This window comes from Balaenoptera musculus, chromosome 7 (assembly GCF_009873245.2).
Source record: "Balaenoptera musculus isolate JJ_BM4_2016_0621 chromosome 7, mBalMus1.pri.v3, whole genome shotgun sequence".
Lineage (NCBI taxonomy): Eukaryota > Metazoa > Chordata > Mammalia > Artiodactyla > Balaenopteridae > Balaenoptera > Balaenoptera musculus.
Window position 1 is genome coordinate 80,168,933 of NC_045791.1, and position 21,361 is coordinate 80,190,293.

The 21,361-nt window shown below is 40.4% G+C and overlaps 1 protein-coding gene across 3 annotated transcripts in view; it reads left to right on the top strand.

The window, feature by feature from the left end:
• Positions 1–3,402: 3,402 nt before the first annotated feature.
• Positions 3,403–21,361, top strand: part of FAM117B (family with sequence similarity 117 member B) — a 93,043-nt gene continuing 75,084 nt past the window's right edge. For all 3 annotated transcript variants that reach the window (XM_036858795.1, XM_036858796.1, XM_036858797.1), the window contains exon 1: positions 3,403–4,140. In XM_036858795.1, coding sequence (XP_036714690.1) covers positions 3,543–4,140 — 598 coding nt within the window. In that variant the 5' untranslated portion in view covers positions 3,403–3,542. The remainder of the gene's footprint in view (positions 4,141–21,361) is intronic.

Sequence of the window (21,361 nt, forward strand, 5' to 3'; positions counted from 1 at the left end):
CATTTTTGCATTGTTGTAGCTACAATGGATGCATAATTTTTATTTTTTCCATTTTAAAGTGAAAGGAACTTAATGACTTCATAATTATCATTTTAGTGGCTGTTTAATGTTCCATTCAATGACATTTTAGAGATCTGTAAAAAGATATGGCTGATTCTACTAAAACTATAGGAAGAAGAAAAAAAACTACAGGAAGATAAACTTTTTCTCACAACCCATCTTCCTTTACCATTAACAAGATCATTTAAAAGAGTTAAAGAAGCACAGAAGCAAATGAGCCTATCAATAATTTTGTCTTCTGGAGTTTAAATACATATAAACCAATGCCAATATGTTGCTTCTTCAGCTTCATACGGTCACATTTCAACTCTGGAGAGAAAACGGAAAATTTGATTATATCCTAAGAAGAACAGGGTTAAACCACAGGGAGACATATTTATTTCGTTGATCCTTGAAATACATGGACTTTCTTCTTAGATAAACTAGCAAACTGAAGATCAATACATCACCTTGATGCACATTGTTCTGAATCTTCACCAACAGATAATGAAATCAAGCGCAAGAATAAATGATGCTTTTATGTATTGCCATTAAGTCTTAAAAACGGACTGAAGAGTTCTAAGGTATCCAAGTGAGTTTTTTTTTTTTTAAGTATTCTTTGATGACTTCATACCTTCATAAATGGTTAAGACCTGATTCAGTTGAAGTGGTCTCATTTGTTTGTTTAAAGATTAGCCCTAAACTAATGATTAAGCTATCAAACAAGATGAAAAAGAGGGATTTTCTGGAGCTGTGGCATTTGAGTTTCTATAGGAAATATGACAGAAGCAAAAGGTGAACTTGTGATTGAGCCAAGGACATTTTAATTCTTTGATCTAATGAACTTCTATGCTGAAATAAGTACTTTAGCTCAGAAAAGCTAAAAGTCTTTTGTCACCAACAAACAGGTCTCTAGTTTGGTGACATCAAAAGTAATTGATCAGCAGCACTATTTACAATAACCAAGACATGGAAACAACTTAAATGTCCATCGACAGATGAATGGATACAGAAGATGTAGTATATATATATATATAGATAGATAGATATAGATACACACACATATAATGGAATATTACTCAGCCATTAAAAAGAATGAAATAATGCCATTTGCAGCAACATGGATGGATCTAGAGATTATCATACTAAGTGAAGTAAGTCAGAAAGAGAAAGACAAATACCATATGATATCACTTATATGTGGAATCTAAAATACAAAAATCAACATATCTACGAAATAGAAACAGAGTCACACACATAGAGAACAGACTTGTGGTTGCCAAGGGGGGGTGGGTAGGAAGTATTGGGAGTTTGGGCTTAGCAGATGCAAACTATTATATACAGTATGAATAAACAACAAGGTCCTACTGTGTAGCACAGGGAACTATATTCAATATCCTGTGATAAACCATAATGGAAGAGAATATGAACAAGAATATATATATATTATATATATATATATAAAACTGAGTCACTTTGCTGTACAGCAGAAATTAATACAACATTGTAAATCAACTATACTTCAACAAAATTTTTTTGAAAAAGTAATTGATCAGGAAGCCTAAGACTCTAGGGCTGCTGAATTCCCTCAGTTTAACTCAATAAATATGTGTTGAGCTCCTACGTTGTGCAGGACAAAGTGCTAGACACAGCTTCTAGGACATCCTTATTTAAAGGCTTATCTTCTCTCTTACCCCTTGTTTTAAGACTAGCTTTAGCTCTCTGCACGGATCTTGTTGGCAGTTTCCTTCTTCCCGTCTAGGGAGAAGCTGCTTTTGTCTTCATTCCAGGTTGTGTGGATGGGTAGTGATGTCAGGTCTATCTAGAGCGCCACCCAGCTTAAGGAAGGTCCTGGGATAAGGGCTTGGGGCCTCTCTTTGTGGTGGAGGAATTCGTGATAAGCAGAGATGCGGGCCTCTGAATCACATGGAAACTCAAAGTATTGAATACTTTCTACGCATCACATTCTCATTTAACCCTTGGTTGATAAACGATTGTATGAAGGAGATGGTATTGTTTAACTGCATTTTACAGATAAGGAAACTACCTAGTGACTTATCTAAGGCCACAGAGTATGTGGTGGATCTGAGATATGAATCTGTTTTCTACATCCTCAAAGGCTCTCCACCACAGTGCATGGGGCCCAGTAGAATTTCAGGTCAAGAGCAAATCATACTGGGCCTGCCACTCCCATGTTTTTACAAGACAAAATCTGTCTAGAATGTATATCTAATAAAGTAGTAAAGGGAAAACAGGTCATGGACAGGCAGTTTATAGCCTGAGAAGTGAGTATGTGGGCTACGGGTCCACCTTTAAAAAAATTTTTTTCTTTTGATAAGGAGCCTCTAAGGTTATTTTAGAACTAGTGTTACTGAGTTCTTGCCCATACTACAAGGACCTGTTTTCTCCACTAGACAAAAATACGAATGGCTGGTCCAGTTTTGTCTCAAATAATGATAGTGAGGAAAAAATTAGGCCCTTTGAAAACTATGGCACTTAACAAACTTCTAAGGCAGCAGCATCTTGCCAAGGTATCAGGGAACTGTGAAGTAGCTGATTAAAATAAATTCTTGATTACTTGAGATACAGGAGATGTAGCAGTAGCATTTGGTAACTGGACTTCATAGATACAATCTAAAACCGCATTCAAACCAGCAATTTTAATCTTTCTGAGATTTGGCTCTTTGTAGAGCTTAAAAAAAAGAGAGAGACAAGGTGTAAAATGCCAGTAAGATTAATTTCTTACTTTCTTACAGTAAGAAAATTTCTTTTCCTTTGAGCCCTGTCCAAACGTTGACGGAATTAGGACAGAACACAAAGATCAAGAAAAAAAAGCCAGAAAGAGACGCACGTACACGGACTGTGCCAGTCAATATTGAGGTAAGGAAGTGAGTTTGGGGGGAAAGACCTCAGACATCCCTGGGGACCGCTTTGCTTCGGGACATTCCCTTTGGCAATATTCCAGAATCTGAGTCCCCAGGGCTCCCCCCAGTGGGAAGGGGAAGATGCGCGTGGCCAGGCGCGCGCGTACGCGTGTACACTCACGTGTACACTCACACGCGCGCGCGCACCCTACACATACACTCAGCCTGTTTCCTCCGCTCCTCCTCCCCCCGGGGGGCGGGTCTCTTTCTCTTTAAAGAGCAGACGGTCTCCTCGCAAACCCAGGCTCTCTAAGGCCCCGGGGGCCCGGGACCCGAGCTGCTCGCAGCCAATGGGCGCGGTGGAGCGGCTCGAGCGCGGCTGACGCTGCACCAATGGGCGCTCGCGGGGGGCGGGGGCAGTGGAGGAGACACTATTGTTGATGAGGAGGAGCGGCAGCGGCGGCGGCGACTGCACCACCTCGTTGCTGCCGGTCGCGGCCCGGGCGCCCCCCGCACCCCGGACTCCGGCTTCGTCACCCGGTCGCGGGGGCCTTCCATCCGGTCTCGAGAATCCTCCCCCTGCAACCCAACAACAACAAAACCCCACGTCTCGCCCAGTCACCGGGGAGGGGGGGGACCATGTCCCAGCGGGTGAGGCGCAATGGGTCCCCCACGCCGGCCGGCTCCCTCGGGGGCGGTGCGGTCGCCACGGCCGGGGGATCCGGGAGCCGCCTGCAGCCCATGAGGGCGACGGTTCCGTTCCAGCTGAAGCAGCAGCAGCAGCAACATGGCAGCCCCACGCGGAGCAACGGCGGCGGCGGCGGCAACAACGGCGGCTGCTGTGGTGGCGCCTCAGGCCCCTCGGGCGGCGGCGGCAGCAGCGGGGCCCCGCGCACCGCCTCGCGCAGCACAAGCCCCACGCGGGGCGGCGGGAGTGCGGCCGCGCGCACCAGCCCCACGGTGGCCACGCAGACGGGCGCGTCCTCGACGTCCACGCGAGGCACCAGCCCCACGCGCGGCGCCGCGCCCGGGGCCCGCGGGAGCCCCCCACGGCCGCAGCCCCCACCGCCGCTGCTGGGCACCGTGTCGTCGCCTTCCTCGTCGCCCACCCACCTGTGGACAGGCGAGGTGAGCGCGGCCCCACCCGCAGCCCGCGTCCGGCACCGGAGGAGGTCCCCGGAGCAGAGCCGAAGCTCCCCGGAGAGGAGGAGCCCGAGCGCCCCTCTTTGCAAAGCAGGTACGTGCTGGGAGCCGCGCGAAGAGGGGAACGCGACGGCGGGAAGGGATCCCGGGCGCGCACCGCTACCGCGCAGGGACTGCGGCGCTGCCGCGGAGCCGGAGTGGCCGGGGGGCGGGGCCGGGGCGGGGCCCGGGAGGTGCGGCCCAGCCTTGTCCGGGCCATCCCCGCGCCCCCTGCGCCGCTCCCTCCCCGGCCGTCTCATTCATGCCTCAGTCCGCCCTGCGTTGGTGCCAGTCCCTGGAGGTGCAGCCGCTAACCTTGTGCTTGGCCTGATGTGTTAATGATAAACCTGGGTTTCTGGCCGCCCGCTGGTTACTGCTAACCCTCCCTTGGGGGTGAGGCTAAGAGTGGTTTGTCACTTCAGTGACATGGGTAATGTTAGTATAGCACATACCTGCTGCTAAGTATTTCTCTTACACAGAACAGTTTCACATTTGGGGGATCTGAGTGCACTAGCATAGCAGGTTTGGTTGGGTCCCTGAAGAGACATGAGGCTCGGAGCATGTTAGCATTTACTGAGATTTGCTAAGTGGGTAGCAAGAAGTGAGAAGTAAGTTAAGCAAGATTCCTTTGGGAGGTTTATGGGCTTTGTATGAGGCTCTGGTGTATGTCTGTTACACTGATTTTCTGTTTAGGGTGAAAACTATTTTTTTTAAAAAAAAAACAAGATCCAAGATTTGTCTCCTTGTTATTATTTTAGGGACCTAAAAATTGTTTTTCTCTAGACTTGGGAGCTTTTTTGGGGGAAAGTCCTGAATGGAGCTCTTGGGTTCCTTGGGAGTCATTCATAAAGAGGAACTCAAAAGAGAACTTCATATTGTGGAAATGGAAAGAGAAAACATTTATCATCTGATTGCCTTCCTGTTAGAATCCACTGAAAAGAGAAATGGGTGGTTTTTAGCTTACGTATTAATACTGCCAACGTATACCTTTGTCTTTCCCTGTCTCGGGAATTTCTGTTAGAATCTTTAGGCAGAATGGCTGGATATTTCAGGAAACTTAGTACAGTACTTCCTAACCAAATAGAACAGATGAAGTGGTTTCAAGGGTTCATTCAGAAATGCAGGGAATGGGATGAGTCTTTTCTACTGTTTATTTTATCAAAGATTTTAGACAATGGATATTTTCTGGGGAGAGAATTGCCCTGAAGAATGATCAGTAGTGTTTTCTGACTAGAACAAGAGTACTGTTTTAAACCTTCTGAAAATGCAAAATACTTTTTTTAAACTTTGTTAAAAGAACCCCCTCTTCCTCAAATAATAGCTATTGCTTACAGAGCTCCTACTTATGGTGGATGATTTACCTACAGGATCTCATTTTAACTCTCACAAGAGGTTTTGGAGAGGTGAAGTAACAAGTGGTGGAGTGGATATTAGGTACTCCAAAACCATGTCTTTTACATTTTATCAAGGAGGTAGCTTGATGTGTAAGATAGAACCTGGGAAATACATAACATACCAAAGTGACATATGTGTTTAGATTTTGAAGCAACTCTTAGAGGTGTCTGGTGGACGTAATTGCTTCAGTTTGCCTTCAACCTTCTGGAGCTGACATTGTGTGGCAGGTGGAAGGGAAGGAGAGCTACTTAAGTGGGCAGTTAAGATGGAGGAAGGAGGTGGTGACCCCAGTCTGATAACAGAATCTGGCTACCCTCTCAACTATTTGACCTTTAAAGAAGGAGCAACCTGATGAAAGCCGGGTTAAGTATTAGCAGTGTGTGGAGGAAGGTGCTCTCTTCTTCTCATCGCTAGAAGGGCTTTATTTGCCGGGATCTCGGGCTCCTCCTGTGCCCACTCTTCATGTTTTCCAAAGCTTCTTTCCCTCAGATCTGTCATTCCATAGAGTATTCATGCTGTAAAATTGACCCTTCTCATTAGCCCTCTCACTACCCCCACCAAAAAAACCCCAGAAAAATAAAAACTCTTTTTTTTCTCCAGTGCAGCACTCTCACCTAGGTGTGAAAAGGGATACTGCCTGTTACTAAGTTATACTGAAGTGAATGTCTGATAGCTTCTTTCCCAGGAATGTGTTTTTGTTTCACTCTAGTGAACTTCCATGCAGACTGGGACAAATATTTTCTGATTTTGTCTTCATAGCACAAACTAGACCATTTGCTGTTTTTCTCAGACTCAATCTGGAAGAAAAGGAGAATCTTTTTAATTATGAGACTCCCTTTTAAAAATTAAAAAAAATTTTTTTCTTATTTTTTAACTGAAGTATAGTTGATTTACAAAGTTTCAGGTATACAGCAGAGACTCCCTTTTTTTAAATTTAAAACATTCTTTTTAAAAATATTTATTGGGCTTCCCTGGTGGCGCAGTGGTTGAGAATCTGCCTGCCAATGCAGGGGACACGGGTTCGAGCCCTGGTCTGGGAAGATCCCACATGCCACGGAGCAACTAGGCCCGTGAGCCACAATTGCTGAGCCTGCGCGTCTAGAGCCTGTGCTCCGCAGCAAGAGAGTCCACGATGATGAGAGGCCCGCGCACCGCGATGAAGAGTGGCCCCCACTTGCCACAACTGGAGGAAGCCCTCGCACAGAAACGAAGACCCAACACAGCCATAAATAAATAAATTAATTAATTAATTTAAAAAAATATATATTTTAAGTATTTATTTTTGGCTACGTTGGGTCTTCATTGCTGCACGCGGGCTTTCTCTAGTTGCGGTGAGCAGGGGCTACTCTTTGTTGCCGTGCGCAGGCTTCTCATTGCAGTGGATTCTCTTGTTGCGGAGCATGGGCTCTAGGCATGCGGGCTTCCGTAGTTGTGGCACATGGGCTCAGTAGTTGTGGCTAGTGGGCTCTAGAGCGCAGGCTCAGTAGTTGTCATGCACGGGCTGAGTTGCTCCGCGGCATGTGGGATCTTCCCGGACCAGGCTTCAAACCTGTGTCCCCTGTATTGGCAGGCGGATTCTTAACCACTGCGCCACCAGGGAAGCTCCGAGACTCCCTTTTTTTAAACTTTGGGTTTATTTATTTATTTGTTTGTTTATTTATTTATTTACGGCTGTGTTGGGTCTTCGTTTCTGTGCGAGGGCCCTCTCCAGTTGCGGCAAGTGGGGGCCACTCTTAATCGCGGTGCGCGGGCCTCTCACTGTTGCGGCCTCTCTTGTTGCGGAGCACAGGCTCCAGACGCGCAGGCTCAGTAATTGTGGCTCACGGGCCCAGCTGCTCCGCGGCATATGGGATCCTCCTAGACCAGGGCTCGAACCCGTGTGCCCTGCTCCGGCAGGCAGATTCTCAACCACTGCGCCACCAGGGAAGCCCGAGACTCCCTTTTTGATTGAAGGAGATTACTGCCAGTTTGCAGCCGCAATGAAATGTAGACATCCTTATTGGTAGAGGACAAGGGCCTACTTTACGAAGTAAACCTCATGTGATTCAGATTCCAGGGTCCATCTGGATCAGGCTGTCAGCTTCTAGGTGTCTATAGGATGAATTGGATGCCCTAATCTTTGTTAGGAATCCAGTCTGAAAGTCCCCTATTTGAAGATCTCAGGATCTTTAGTCAGCTCCCTACCCAGTTGCAGCTAATCATTAGCTAATAGAGAACTTCCTTCACTTGATTTATTACTTTTTGGAAGTAGTTTCAAGCCCAGTGAAAATAAGTGGCGTTTAGAAATGTTAGTAAATAGAATAAAAGGTGGAGGGGGGCAATACGTTTTATCTTCTATGTGCTGGGTGCTTTACGTATGTTATATATTAAAATAGGATTATCATCCCATTTCGTAACGGAGCACAGGGAGCCTGCCTAAGATTACATAGGTGGTAAACAGCAGAGTATTCAGTATAAGGTAATCCAAGCACCCATTCCTGACAGGTATTTTAAACTTCCCACCTTCAATGCCTGCCATCTCCACGGCGAAGTGGTTTGTCGTTAGGAACTGAGATGTGCTTAGAAAAGGTAACTAGGCAGTGGTGTTAACTGTAGATAAAATGGTGAAGAAGACGAAGTTTTTATGTCTTCCCTCCTTTTACCTGACTTTGTCTTACTCTATACAGTGTCAAATAGATATATTACAAATAGGTGGCATAAATAGGATAGGAGCATAGGCTTTGGGTAGACATTCTGGGTTTTAATACCGTGATCCACCACTTAGAAGCCATGTGATGTGGGGAAGCGATTAACTTTCTAACCCTTACTTTCTCATTTGTAAGGTGATGGTGATATTTACTTCATATGGTGCTCAGGATTAAATGAAAGAAAATTGAAAAATACTCAGCACAGTACCTCAGTATAAAAGTTAGCTATTGTGTATCATAATAGTTTTGCTTCTAGTTTTAGTGGATATAACATAAATTGCCAGTGTAGGCTTAGTTTTCGTGATTGTATGAAATTTCAAGTTGCAGAGAACATCCAGAACTGTTTCTCAGAGTGTGGTCTGTGCCTTATCTGTACCAGATTCACTCAGGGTCTTTGTTAAAAATGCAAGTTCCCAGACCCTACTCCAGACCTTGAAAGTACCCCCCACCCCACCCCTTTGATTTTGCTGAACCCTAAATTTGAAAAACAGTCACTAGAAGCACTGAAGGGAAAGAGTTTGAAAACTCCTCATTAGAGAAAAGGGCATTAGTACAGTACGTATAAAAGTTAGTTTTGCAGTGTGGCTGGCTGATAGGTAGATAGCAAGTTGTGTCTTTGCTAATTTCCCCCTTACTTTGGATGCATTATGTTGTGTATGAATTTGGTTGTTTATTGAGGTGGGGGTGTGGCAAGAGCAGCAACAAGAGATGGATTTCTCTGGACTAATAATCAGGAAGTAGTATAACAGAACTTCAAATTTGCAGCATCTTAGACTTCTGCTTTCTAGTACTTTGTGAAGTACACAACTTTAAGAATTAGGTGTTTCTCTAACATTTGAAGGATTGCTGGTAACTTCACACATTCAGGGGAATCCTTTTGGTTTATAATATTTGTATTTTACAAACACTGAAGTTGAGGCAAGTAGGACCTTACTATTAATTCAGTGTCTTGGCTAGTAGAGTTTGTATTGAATTAAGTTCAATTCTGTAAGCTTTGATTGAAGAACGTAAAAGAGAGAACTCCAGAGACTCACAAACCAGCCATGTAAGATAGGTTCATAAGTATATAATATGAGTACTTTGGGCTCATAGAGAAGTGAGTAATTCTGTGGGGAGTGGGTATAGAAGTTCTGTCAGAGGAGATGGCTTTTGCTTTGGGTTGGAAAGAGAGGAACAGAACTTTACAGCTGGATCATAGAGGTGTGAAAATATACATATCATATTCAGTCCTGTGTCTTAAAATGTAGAGTATAGGATGTTGGGGAGAAAAGAAAGCAAGCAGTCGAGAAAGAGAGTAGAAAGGTAAGTTTTCAGAATGGCCTTGAGTAGAATATATGAATTTGAATGTATCCTATGGATAATACCTCTGGAGCCAGATTGTCAGAGTTTAAATCTTGGCATTACTGCTTACTTAGTAGTAGCTATTTAACTTTAGGCAAATTCACTTCACCTGTAAAATGGGGACGCTGACTAATAGTACAGCTGACCCTTGAACAAAGCAGGTTTGAATTGCCCTGGTCCACTTAGATGTGGATTTTTAAAAAATAAATAGTACTACGATATATATGATCTGAAGTTGGTTGAATCTGCACATGTGGAACTGTGGGACCAGATGGCTGAATCTAAAGTTATATGCGGATTTTCTACTATGCAGAGAGTTGGTGGCCTTAACCCCTTGTTGTTAAGGGTCAACTATTAATATTTTACAATAGAGGATTGTTAGAAGGATAAAATCTTTGTAATCTCTTTGTGGGTATAGGAAGGAATCTCTTGATATTAGCTGTTTTCACATCATTTTTATCATCCTCATCATCCAAGGGTTGAGACATTAAAAGTTAATTTGTTATATTAGTGGTATTTACATTCTTGGAATGTATAGTGTTGATAAATATTTAGAATGAATAGGCTATGAATTTGACATGGAGAAGACTGTAGGATAGTAACTCACAAAGGCATCGAGCACATGAATTTAAGTGCTAATTGCAGTGGGAATGGCAAGGATAGAAGAGACTGAGGAGACTTGGATTCAGTACAGTAACCTGTTGGATGTAGAGATTGAGAAAGGAGGAGTTGAGGATAATAGTTGCTTATCTTAATTGAGATAAGCGACACAGTGAGGAATGCTGGTTTGGGAAGAGAAAAATGAGTCCATTTCTGGACATACTTATTTTGCGCTCTCAGGACATCCAGATAATTTTCTAAATTGTGGCAAGTATAGTTTTAGAACTTGGGGATACAGATTGGAGGCAGAAAATTGGCGCTCATTTATTTCGGCTCAGTAAACATTCGTTTAACCCATACTTTATGCTAAGCATTTGCACGTGGGCGATACTTGAAATGACTAATCACTAGGATGGATAAGATGATAGGAGAATGCTGAGGATACAACTCTGGGAGAAAACAGAATTTTAAGGGTAGAAAGAAAAGTCCATGAATAAGCCTGAGAATGTGGTGGTAGAATAGTGTTGAGAAAGCCAAAAGAAAGATTTGGATTTCAAGGAGGAGATGGTAAAGATTTTCAGATTCTCTGAAGATAACAAGTATGCTGAGCCTGGAGAATAGACTTCTGAATTTGGCATTTTGGTCCCATTGCTGACCTTTGAGTAGCATGTTGGGGGCACAAATCAGATTAAAGTGGTGGGTGAGGAAGTAGAGGTAATGATTATAAATTACTCCTTTTTTTTTTTGATGTGGATCATTTTTAAAGTCTTTATTGAATTTGTTACAATACTGCTTCTGTTTTATGCTTTGGTTTTTTGGCACGAGGCATGTGGGATCTTAGCTCCACGACCAGGGATTGAACCCACACCCCCTGCATTAGAAGGCGAAGTCTTAACCACTGGACCGCCAGGGAGGTCCCTAAATTACTCTTATGGAGTATAAATTACCCATATGTCACTGTAAGGAAGGAATGTGACAAAAAAGGACGAAGAATTGAGCTAAGTTCATTTGTTTATAGGATGGGGAAAACTTCAGCATGTTTTATAGGTTTGAGGAAAGGATTCACAGGAGAATGAACGATTGCAGGTTCAAGAGACGGAAATAATAGATGGAGCAAGGCTATGGAAAATGTGAGAGGCAGTGGAATCCAGCACATGGTGTAGTCAGGAAACCTCAGAAACGACTAAGGACACGTCTTTCTCTGAGGATGGAGAGGAGGTAAGGGTGGGTTAAGATAACTCAGCAATAGACAAGAGGGGAATTGAGAAAGTAAGCTACTTCCATCTCTAAACTACTTGAAGAAATAGCATGTTTGTCAAATACTGTATTTTAAAATTTAAATTCTATTTTTATCAAAGTACATGTATATAATTTAAAATGTCACATGGCACTAAATGTATAATCAAATAAAGTGTTTCCCTGCCACATCTCTCTCCACTCCCACTTCTTGCCCCCTAGAGACAGCCACTTTCACCTCTTAGTGGTTTCCTCTGGTGTTTACCTACATATTTCTAAATAACATACTGATACTGATTCAGTATTTCCTTTTTAAAAATTAATTAATTAATTAATTTTTGGCTGCGTTGGGTCTTTGTTGCTGTGTGTGGACTTTCTCTAGTTGCGGCGAGCGGGGGCTACTCTTTGTTGTGGTGTGCGGGCTTCTCATTGCGGTGGCTTCTCTTGTTGCGGAGCACGGGCTCTAGGCATGTGGGCTTCAGTAGTTGTGGCTCGCGGGCTCTAGAGCGCAGGCTCAGTAGTTGTGGCACACAGGCTGAGTTGCTCTGCAGCATGTGGAATCTTCCCAGACCAGGGCTTGAACCTGTGTCCCCTGCATTGGCAGGTGGATTCTTAACCACTGCACCATCAGGGAAGCCCCTGCTTCAGGATTTCTTTTTTCAGTTTTATGTATTATATAATGACTTCCTACTTTGGAAAAATGTAAACTTAGATCCCTTATTGCCGTCCTTTCCAATCCTTGCATTGTAGTTACAGCACTCTTGGTTAAGTTATTATTAATGTTTAAATTATTTTGACTATGTAAATACTGTTTACAGCAGAACCTTGTGGTATGCTACAATTATATTTCCTTTCTTTATAACTTAAGCTCCTTGAAATTGAAAAAGCTTTTTGTTTGCTTCATTTTCTATGTACCTACGACTAATTCATCCACAAACTTTTGATAACAAACTTTCTTTTAAGTATTTGAAACGCATCAGGTATTTTGTCAGTTTTACTTTTTTCCTTGAAGATAGCCTTTCTGGAATCTTCTATCCTGCTATTCCAAACTGGCTCACATTGATTTCTAGGTCTGTAGCATAGCTATTGCCTTGGAACTTCTCTGGGAACTCCTTCACCTCTCCTGTTTTGGACACCCTGATCTCTGGAACTTGTTTTACTGGAGCATAACCTCCAAAATTTTTTAAGACCTTGAACGTCTGTACATATCTGTCTTTGCACTTAATGGTTTAACTGGGTATAGAATTCTAGGTTGAAAATAATTTTTCTACTGAAGGTTGAAAGGACTTCATCTTTTCGGTTGTAGAATTGCTTTGAAAAGTCTGATGCCATTCTGATTCTTAGTCCTTTGTGTGTAATATGTGTGTGTGTGTGTGTGTGTTTGTGTGTGTACGTTGTTTGTTTTATGGAAGTATTACCACCATTCTGAAATGATTGCCTTGGTGTAGGGTGTTTTTTTTCTGTTTTTGTTTTTTCCCCATTCAGAGTGCTAGTTACTCTGTGGAATTTTTCAATCTCGAGACTCTTTGTTTCTGGGAAATTTTCTTCTATCATTTCTCCTTTCTGTTATCTTTGTTTTATATTTTTGGAACCACTGCTATATAGAACCTCTTGGATTCACCTACAGTTTTCTTATTTCTGTCCTAGTTTCCATCTCTGTATCTTTTTGTTCTTTCTAGCAGATTTACTTTCTATCATTTTAATTGATTTTTAAATTTTAGCTGTAATATTTTCATTTTTTAAGAGAACTTAACCTTGCTTTTTCTTCTCAGTATCTTCTAAATTATTCCTTGTCTTGTCAGTGTCTTCTCAAAATATTTATAAAAGGTATAAATACCCTCAAAGTTTTCTTTTGCCTTCTGCATTGTCCTCAGAGCCCTTTTTGTCTTGAGCTTTGTCTTTCATGTTGGAACCTTTCCTTAGTTTTCTGTTAATATTTAAATAAGACACAAAATTGCTGATTAGGTTTTCAGTCTGTCTGGGTCAGGCTGGTAGACTGGAGGATCTTAAAGTAGAACAATGATGCTAAGTCTCTCAAATGTAGTTTTTTTCCCTTCTCTTGGGCCAGTTTCCCCTGGGTAGAGTCCTACAATATCAGGCCTGAGGATATGTCTTGTGTCCTTAAATACAGAGCCTGTCTAGTTAGTCTCTCTCACGCAGTTTCTCCCAATCTTTTTGCTCTGGAGAAACCCTTGGAATAATTTCCATTTCTCAGGGAACCCCTGCATTAGTGATCAGTAAGTTGAGATATAATGATAAAGTAATAGTGCTATTCTGAGTACAGACTGATTTCTCTGTGGATCTTTTTATTTGGCCAATTTATACGCTTATTCATTTTGTATAGTTTTCACCTCTACCCTTCTTGGACAGAAACATAGTTAAGCTTAGCTTACCTTTCTTGAAATTAATTCCTGTTCATAGATTTTCTTTTATAACTCATAAGGCAACCACAGTACGTTGTGATTAAATAATTGGCTTAAGCCAAATGGGATTTAACTTTTCTAAAGGTAGGCTCAGTAGATTTAATTTAAATAAAGTTAGTAAAGTTATTTTTTTACAGTGTGAAAATTTATTGGCAAGGTTGTACAGTAAAGCTACTAAAGCGATAAGCCATTGTTTAAGAGTTTGAAAAATTTCCTTGAGTAACTTGCCGTGTCTCAAATATAGGTTTAGCAGAATTATTGTGCACATATGTTGATTTCTTGACCTCATTTGTACTCTGTACATAAAAATTGATATTTAAGAAATTTATCTCTTTAAGGTAAAACGTGTTCTTGGGTTGTGTGTTTGTGTTTTCTGTACATATAGTCAGTTCTGAGTTGAACTTGAAATGAGCACACCCACATTTCGTTTTCAAATGAAATGAAACCTTTCTTTCCTAGCTCTTGATGCTTGTTAAACAAAAAGTTTGTTTATTCATATAAGAAGTTGAAAATGCAGCAAGTTATTCATTGCTTTCCTGTGAATGACAGGATACTTTTCTTTCCACAGAAATCTGGAACTTGTATCAGGGCAGATCAGGAAATCTTAATTTGAGTTTATAATCGGACTGCATTTAGACTGGTACCACTTAGACATCTGCTTTCAAAACTTCGTTGAAACCTCTTTTCTGCTGTTGCCTCCTTTCCTGTCTGTTGTCCTTGTGAGTTACACGTTTTTATTCCTTCAGTATTATTTTAAATTTATTTTATTATTTTTGGCTGTGTTGGGTCTTCTTTGCTGTGCGCGGGCTCTGTCTAGTTGCAGTGAGTGAGGGCTACTCTTCATTGCGGTGCGCAGGCTTCTCATTGCGGTGGCGTCTCGTTGCGGAGCATGGGCTCTAGGCGCGCGGGCTTCAGTAGTTGTGGCTCGCGGCCTCTAGAGCACAGGCTCAGAGCTGTGGCGCACGGGCTTAGTTGCTCCACAGCATGTGGGATCTTCCCGGACCAGGGCTCGGAACCCGTGTCCCCTGCATTGGCAGGCGGATTCTTAACCACTGTGCCACCAGGGAAGCCCCAGTATTATTTTAATAGGAAGTCTTTGCTACTGTTTCTTATAAAGCTAACATGCAGTCAAGGTGAAATTATCTATAGTTTATTCCAAAATAAAAATCTATATAGCATTTTTAATTGACCTATGCTTCTTTATGAGCTAGTGTAAAATTCTGTCGGAAGTAAATTTAAATTTTGGGGGGAGTTCTTGCCCCCAAGGAGCTGATTCTGGACTTGTATGTTTTACAGTTTACCTACCAGCATGTATTCCTCTTTCCTTCCTTCCCCTCTTTTCCTCCCCTTACCCCTGCCTCCCTTTCTTCTGCCTCCCTCCCTCTCTCCCTCTCTTCTTCTTCCGTACTTATTTCTTTTCTGTGTCTTTCTATTTGCCGTTCTTCTTCCTTTCTTTCCGTTCTTTCGTTCTTTCTTGTATTTCTTTCTCTTTCTTTTTCCATTTCCTCCTCCCTCTCCTCCCTCTTTCTTTCTTTCTTTCTTTCCTTTCTTTCTGAAGGTATATATGCACATGATAAAATTATAAGTGGTAACGAAAAATAAAATAAGACACTATCCGTACCTGCCTTAAATCGTTCTTCTCAGAGAAATCCAGTTAGCTGTTTCTTTTGTATTATTCCACATTATTCTATGTGCATACAAATGTATGCACATGTGACTTTACATATAGGTATATTATGGATCATATGTTATTTCATCAGGCTTCTATCTTGTTATTTACATCATTTCTAGTCTTTTGCTGTTAAATGATCCTGTGTTGAACATTCTTATTTATACTTCTTTGTGCACTTATAAATGAGCTTATCTGTAGGATAAATTCTTAGAAATGAATTTCTTGGTCAGAGATGTACATTTTTCTTTCTATTGTAAAATATGTTTCAGGAGTTGATATCAGTTCAGACTTTAATTCCAAGATCCTGTTTCTTTTTTCCTGTCTTCTGTTGGATTATTTTTTATATTTCATTTTACCTCTACTATTAGTTATCAGTTACACCTTTTTTCATTATACTCTTGGTGGTTGTGCTACAGCAGCGCCTTCCAAAAGAACTTCCTGCAGTGATGGAAATGTTCTGTATCTGTGTTATCTAATAGTTCACGTTAGAACCTTATATTAACATACTTCCATTTCCCGCCTCCCATCTTTTGTGCTGTTGTCCAGTATTTTGCTTTTCTGTTATAAATTCTACAGTGCATTGTTACTCTTTTTACTTTAGATGGTTAATTATCTTTTAAAGCAATTAAGAATAAGAAAAAACATCTTTTATCTTTATTCTCATTTTCACCACACTTAATTTCTTTGTGTGAAATAGGGTGGTTGTAGTGTGAATGAAAAAAGGATTATTTGAGAAGCAAAGAATTGATAGGACTTGTTAACTGATTAGATTTGAGGGGTGAGGAAGATGAGAGAGCATAATTATGGCTGAGATTTTGAACCTACCTGGGTGGTTGAGTTAATAATGTTGTTGTTATTAACTGGTTTCATAAATGCTGTTATATTCCATATGCATACATAGTAGGCCATGGACTCTTGGGGCATAATGCACTAAAATTTTTAACACTTCAAAAGTAACAAATAATAATAATATGGAAACTTGAAGATAAAAGTCTTTTTTTTTTCTCCCTGTATATACTCTTCCAAACTTACTATACTTAAAATGTTGTGATTGTTGGGGACTTCCCTGGCAGGTCCAGTGGTTTAAGACTTCGCCTTCCAATGCAGGGGGTGCAGGTTCGATCCCTGGTCAGGGAGCTAAGATCCCACATGCCTTGAGGCCAGAAAACCAAAACAAAACAGACGCAATATTGTAAGAATCAATAAAACTTTAAAAATGGTCCACATCAAAAAAATCTTAAAAAAAAATTTTGTAATTGTTATTTTACTTGCTGTTCTACTGGGATTACTGAGATCTATCTGGTATTTTCTGGAAAAACCATTTTGCCATTAATTATGTTTTTCCATTGTGCATGTATACTGATATTTTTAAAGGTAAGGATAAGTGATGTCTGTTTACATTATTTAGAACCCATGCTCACTCTGTGCAGAGCAACTCAAAGGCATTTGAGAAGACGTCCTGACCTTATGGACTTCAGAATTAGAGAGACGATATGGATTTTGTAATAGTCAAGGGTTAATAATAAAAATAGAAAATATATAGTATACTAAGACGCGTAGTACTTGAGTGCAAAGCCTGCTATGGCCCTGTGGGACTCCTTGTCGTGCATTCTGAGTGCTTTTGTGTGCAGTCAGCGGAATGCTAGGTGACTTGTAGGATAGACATTTTCACTCTCTAAGAAAGCAGTTGCCATTAATGCTATCCCTAGGAATTCCTGGAAAGTCTACTCCTGGAAATAGATTTAGTGTCACAGGAATGCTTTTATCCGACTTCAGAGATTGTCTTCATTCTATAAGGAAGAATTAGGACCCCCACCTGTGGACAATCTCCCTACCAATTTAAACTCCACCCCCCCCTATGTATGGCTACCCAGCTACCTCCCTTGTAATTAAATCTGTAATGTCTCCCCTCAGTTGGGGTAAATGCAAGATTAAATGAGACCCAAAAAAAAACCATTGTTCAAATGAATGACTGATGGCTGTGAAGGCTTGTCACAATTAGACTTCATACCTTTCTTTAGTTTTATCAATTCAGTGTGTATGACAGAGTACATCATTGTTTTCATTTGTATTTCCTTACATATTTCCTGGGGTCGTAGAGAGTATTAAGATAATATATTTAATTACCTCATATAGTAGCCATGAAATACTATTTAATAAGAAGTAATAGCTGTTATTAATAACAGGGTTGAATATTCTTTTTATTTATTTTATTTTATTTTTTTGGCCACGCTGTGTGGCTTGTGGGATCTTAGTTCGCTGACCAGGGTTGAATCTTGGCCATGGCAGTGAAAGCACCTAGTCTTAACCACTGGACTGCCAGGTTATTCCTGAGTATTCTTTTTAAATGCTTGTTCACTGTTTTTGTGACGTATGTTAATTCTGTTTGTATCTGTTGACTCACCATTTTACTTACTGAGGATGTAATTAACTTTTTTAGCTCTTACTGTTTTTAAAAGGTTTGCCTCATTTGGGCAGGTGTGTGGGGTGTCAGGTTTATTCAGGTATAATTTACATACACTAAAATTCATCCTTTTCAATATACTGTTTTTTTTTAAATTTTTGTTTTATTTTTAATTGAAGTATAGTTGATTTACAGTGCTGTGCCAGTCTCTGCTGTACAGCAAAGTGACTCAGTTATACAATATATAGACATTCTTACGATATACTGTTGTATGAATTTTGACAAGAACACAGTTGTATAATCACAACCACATCAAGGTATAGAACATTTCTATCACCCATAAATTTTCTCATGCTTTTTAAAGTCATTCCCCTCAGGGGTTGCTAGGCCATAGCCACCACTGATTTGTTTTTGGTTCCTGTAAGTTTTACTTTTTCAGAATATCATGTAAGTGAGATGTACAGGACTTAGCCTCTTTAGTCTGGCTCCAGTTGCTTAGCATAATGCATTTGAGATTCATTCATGTTAATTGCATGTATCAGTAGTTCACTACTTTTATTTCTGAGTAGTATTCCATAATATAGCGGTACTCCAGTCTGTTTATTCATTCACCAGTTGAAGAATATTTGGGGATTTGTATTCCTGATATTGGAAATTTGTGTCTTCACTATTTTCCTTAGTCTGACTAGAGGTTTATGATTTTTATACATCTTATCCCAGAATCAGCTTTCGGTTTAATTTACATTGTTGTATTTTTGTTTCATTGATTGCTGTTCCTGTCTATTATTTTCTTTGTTCCACTTGCTTTGAGTTAGTTTGCTCTTTGTCTAGTTTCTCGGACAGAAGTTTAAATTATTGATTTGACCTTTTCTAATAGAAGCATTTAATGCTGTATATTTTTCTCTAAGCAGTTGTTTAGCTTCATCCCACAAAATTTAATGTGTTTTATTTTCATTTTAATTCATTCAAGATATTTTCTAGTTTCCCAGAGTCTTCTTCTTTGGACTTGTGGTATTTAGAAGGATTTTGTTCAATTTCTAAGTATTTGAGTGTTCCAGATAGCTTTCTTTTATTGATTTTAGTTTGATATGTCAGAGAACATACTTTCTGTGAGTTCATTTCTTATTAAATTTGTTAAGGTTAATCCCTGGATATGGGCTTACCCTGACAAATGTTTCATGTGCCCTTGTGTATTCTGCTGTTGTCGGGTGGAGAGTTCCATAAATGTCAGTTAGATAAATTTGATTGATAGTGGTTTTTAGGTCTTCTATATTCTTGCTGATTCTCTATCTGTTTTATCAATTACTGAGAGAGGAGTGTTGAATTCTCCAAATATAAGAGTGGGTTATTCTTTCATTCCTGTTAGCTTTTGCTTTGTGTATTTTGAAGTTTTTGTTTGTTTTTTATAAATTTATTTATTTATCTTTTTTTTTTGGCTGCTTTGGGTCTTCGTTGCTGTGCACGGGCTTTCTCTGGTTGCTGTGAGCGGGGGGCTACTCTTCGTTGCAGTGCCTTCTCTTGTTGAGGAGCACAGGCTCTAGGCACTTGGGCTTCAGTAGTCGTGGCTCGCAGGCTCTAGAGCTCAGGCTCAGTAGTTGTGGCGCACGGACTTATTTGCTCCGTGGCATGTGGGATCTTCCCGGACCAGGGCTCGAACCTGTGTCCCCTGCATTGGCAGGCAGATTCTCAACCACTGCGCCACCAGGGAAGTCCCTGTTTTTGTTTTTAATGTGCGGGACCATTTAAGAATTATGTCTTTTCGGAATTGACCCTTTCATCGTTATGCATTTTCTTTTGACTTAGGTAATTTTCTTTGTTCCAAAGTCCACTTTGATTAGTGTTTGGAATAGTGGCTGGTGAGGAGATACCGGATATGTAGTGAAGGGGACATCTAGCATGGCTCAACCACAGGATAGTGGATAAGGCGATAGAATAATAGTAAGGAGGATAGTAGTAATGTTAGAAGTAAAATCACTATCAAAGCAGCATACATATGCCTGGTCAAAACAACTAGGTTCTAAAACTTTTCTTGAGAAGCACCTGTCACATCAGTAGGCAGAACTACCCTACACGCATAAACTTTGGTTTATCTAGAACGTAAACATTTAGGAAGCACAATTTTTAAAAAAAATCTGTTTTATCTTTCTAAAGAGAGATTAGTAATAGTAATTCTCTTCTGACATAAGGATTTATTTAAAAGAATGTTATAATGTGTAGTATAGAGCAGTGAATTTTGGATCTGATTTTCATTATTTTTCTCTATCAGCAAAGAGAAAGGAAAGGAAGTAATACTTGAATTCATGCACCATGCATTGGATGCATGCCTCAAAATTAGGCTGTATTTGTTCCCATTTCATAAATGAGGATACTCAGGCCCAGGAAGTTAAGTAATGTAGTGTTTTAAAGAGTTACTAAGTGTGGGATTTCAACTAATGGATATTTGGTTTTGAGGCCTGTCTTTTTTTTTTTTTTTTTTTTTTTTTTTTTTTTTTGGAGGCCTGTTTTTTAAGTCTTGTCACAGTATTATGTAATATTACTTACATATTTGGCCAACACTGAGTACCTATTATGAATAGGTATTATACAAAGCTGGATGGCTTGAAAGAACACAAAAATAAAGCACAATATATACTAGATATTCCTCCCTTCTTGCTTCTAGTTGGAGGAGTATCTAGTAGAGCCTTTAAGACTGCCTAGTATAGGATTGCCTTTAGTCTTAAGGGAAGGATAGAGAATAAATGCACTGATAAATCAGTGGATGGAGTGATCTGGGAAAACTGGTTAGAACAGGTTGGAAAAAAGGGCATTTTAAGTAGAAATATTTTTCAGCCTTTTAAACTCACATCTTGATTTGGTAAACACAAATATTATGCTGTGATGTTGTTAGAAATTTCAAAGCAAACATAGTTTAAAAAATAGAGCAGTGGTGATTCTAGGAGAAAAAAATTTTAATTCCTAAAAAACACATAGTTTTCTATATCAATCATGTAATATCAGTGTACATGGGTCTGCTTACTTGCCAGTAGGCTTGCCAATCCCACATAGTATGGAATCTGAGTTTTTTTTATTTATGGAAACCTGATTTTATTGCCAGAAGTACAATAAAAAATATGAGCTTTGTAAAATAACTTATCAAGAGAGGATAAAGTTTGCTTATTTTTTACGGGCAGTAAACTAGAAGACATTTCCCCCTGAAATTCTCCAGATTGTTGTTTTTGTTTTTGTTTTTTTTTTAGCATATAGAAAGTTATGCAGCCATAACCATTATATAATTGCAGGACATTTTCATCACCCCAAGAGGAACATCTTTTTTTTTTAATTTAATTTTGGCCACGTTGGGTCTTCATTGCAGCACACGGGCTTTCTCTAGTTGTGGTGAGCAGGGGCTGCTCTTCGATGAAGTGCCTTCTCTTGTTGCTACTCTTTGTTGCTGAGTGTGGGCTTCTCATTGCAGTGGCTTCTCTTGTTGCAGAGCACAGGCTCTAGGTGTGCAGGCTTCAGTACTTGTGGCATGTGGG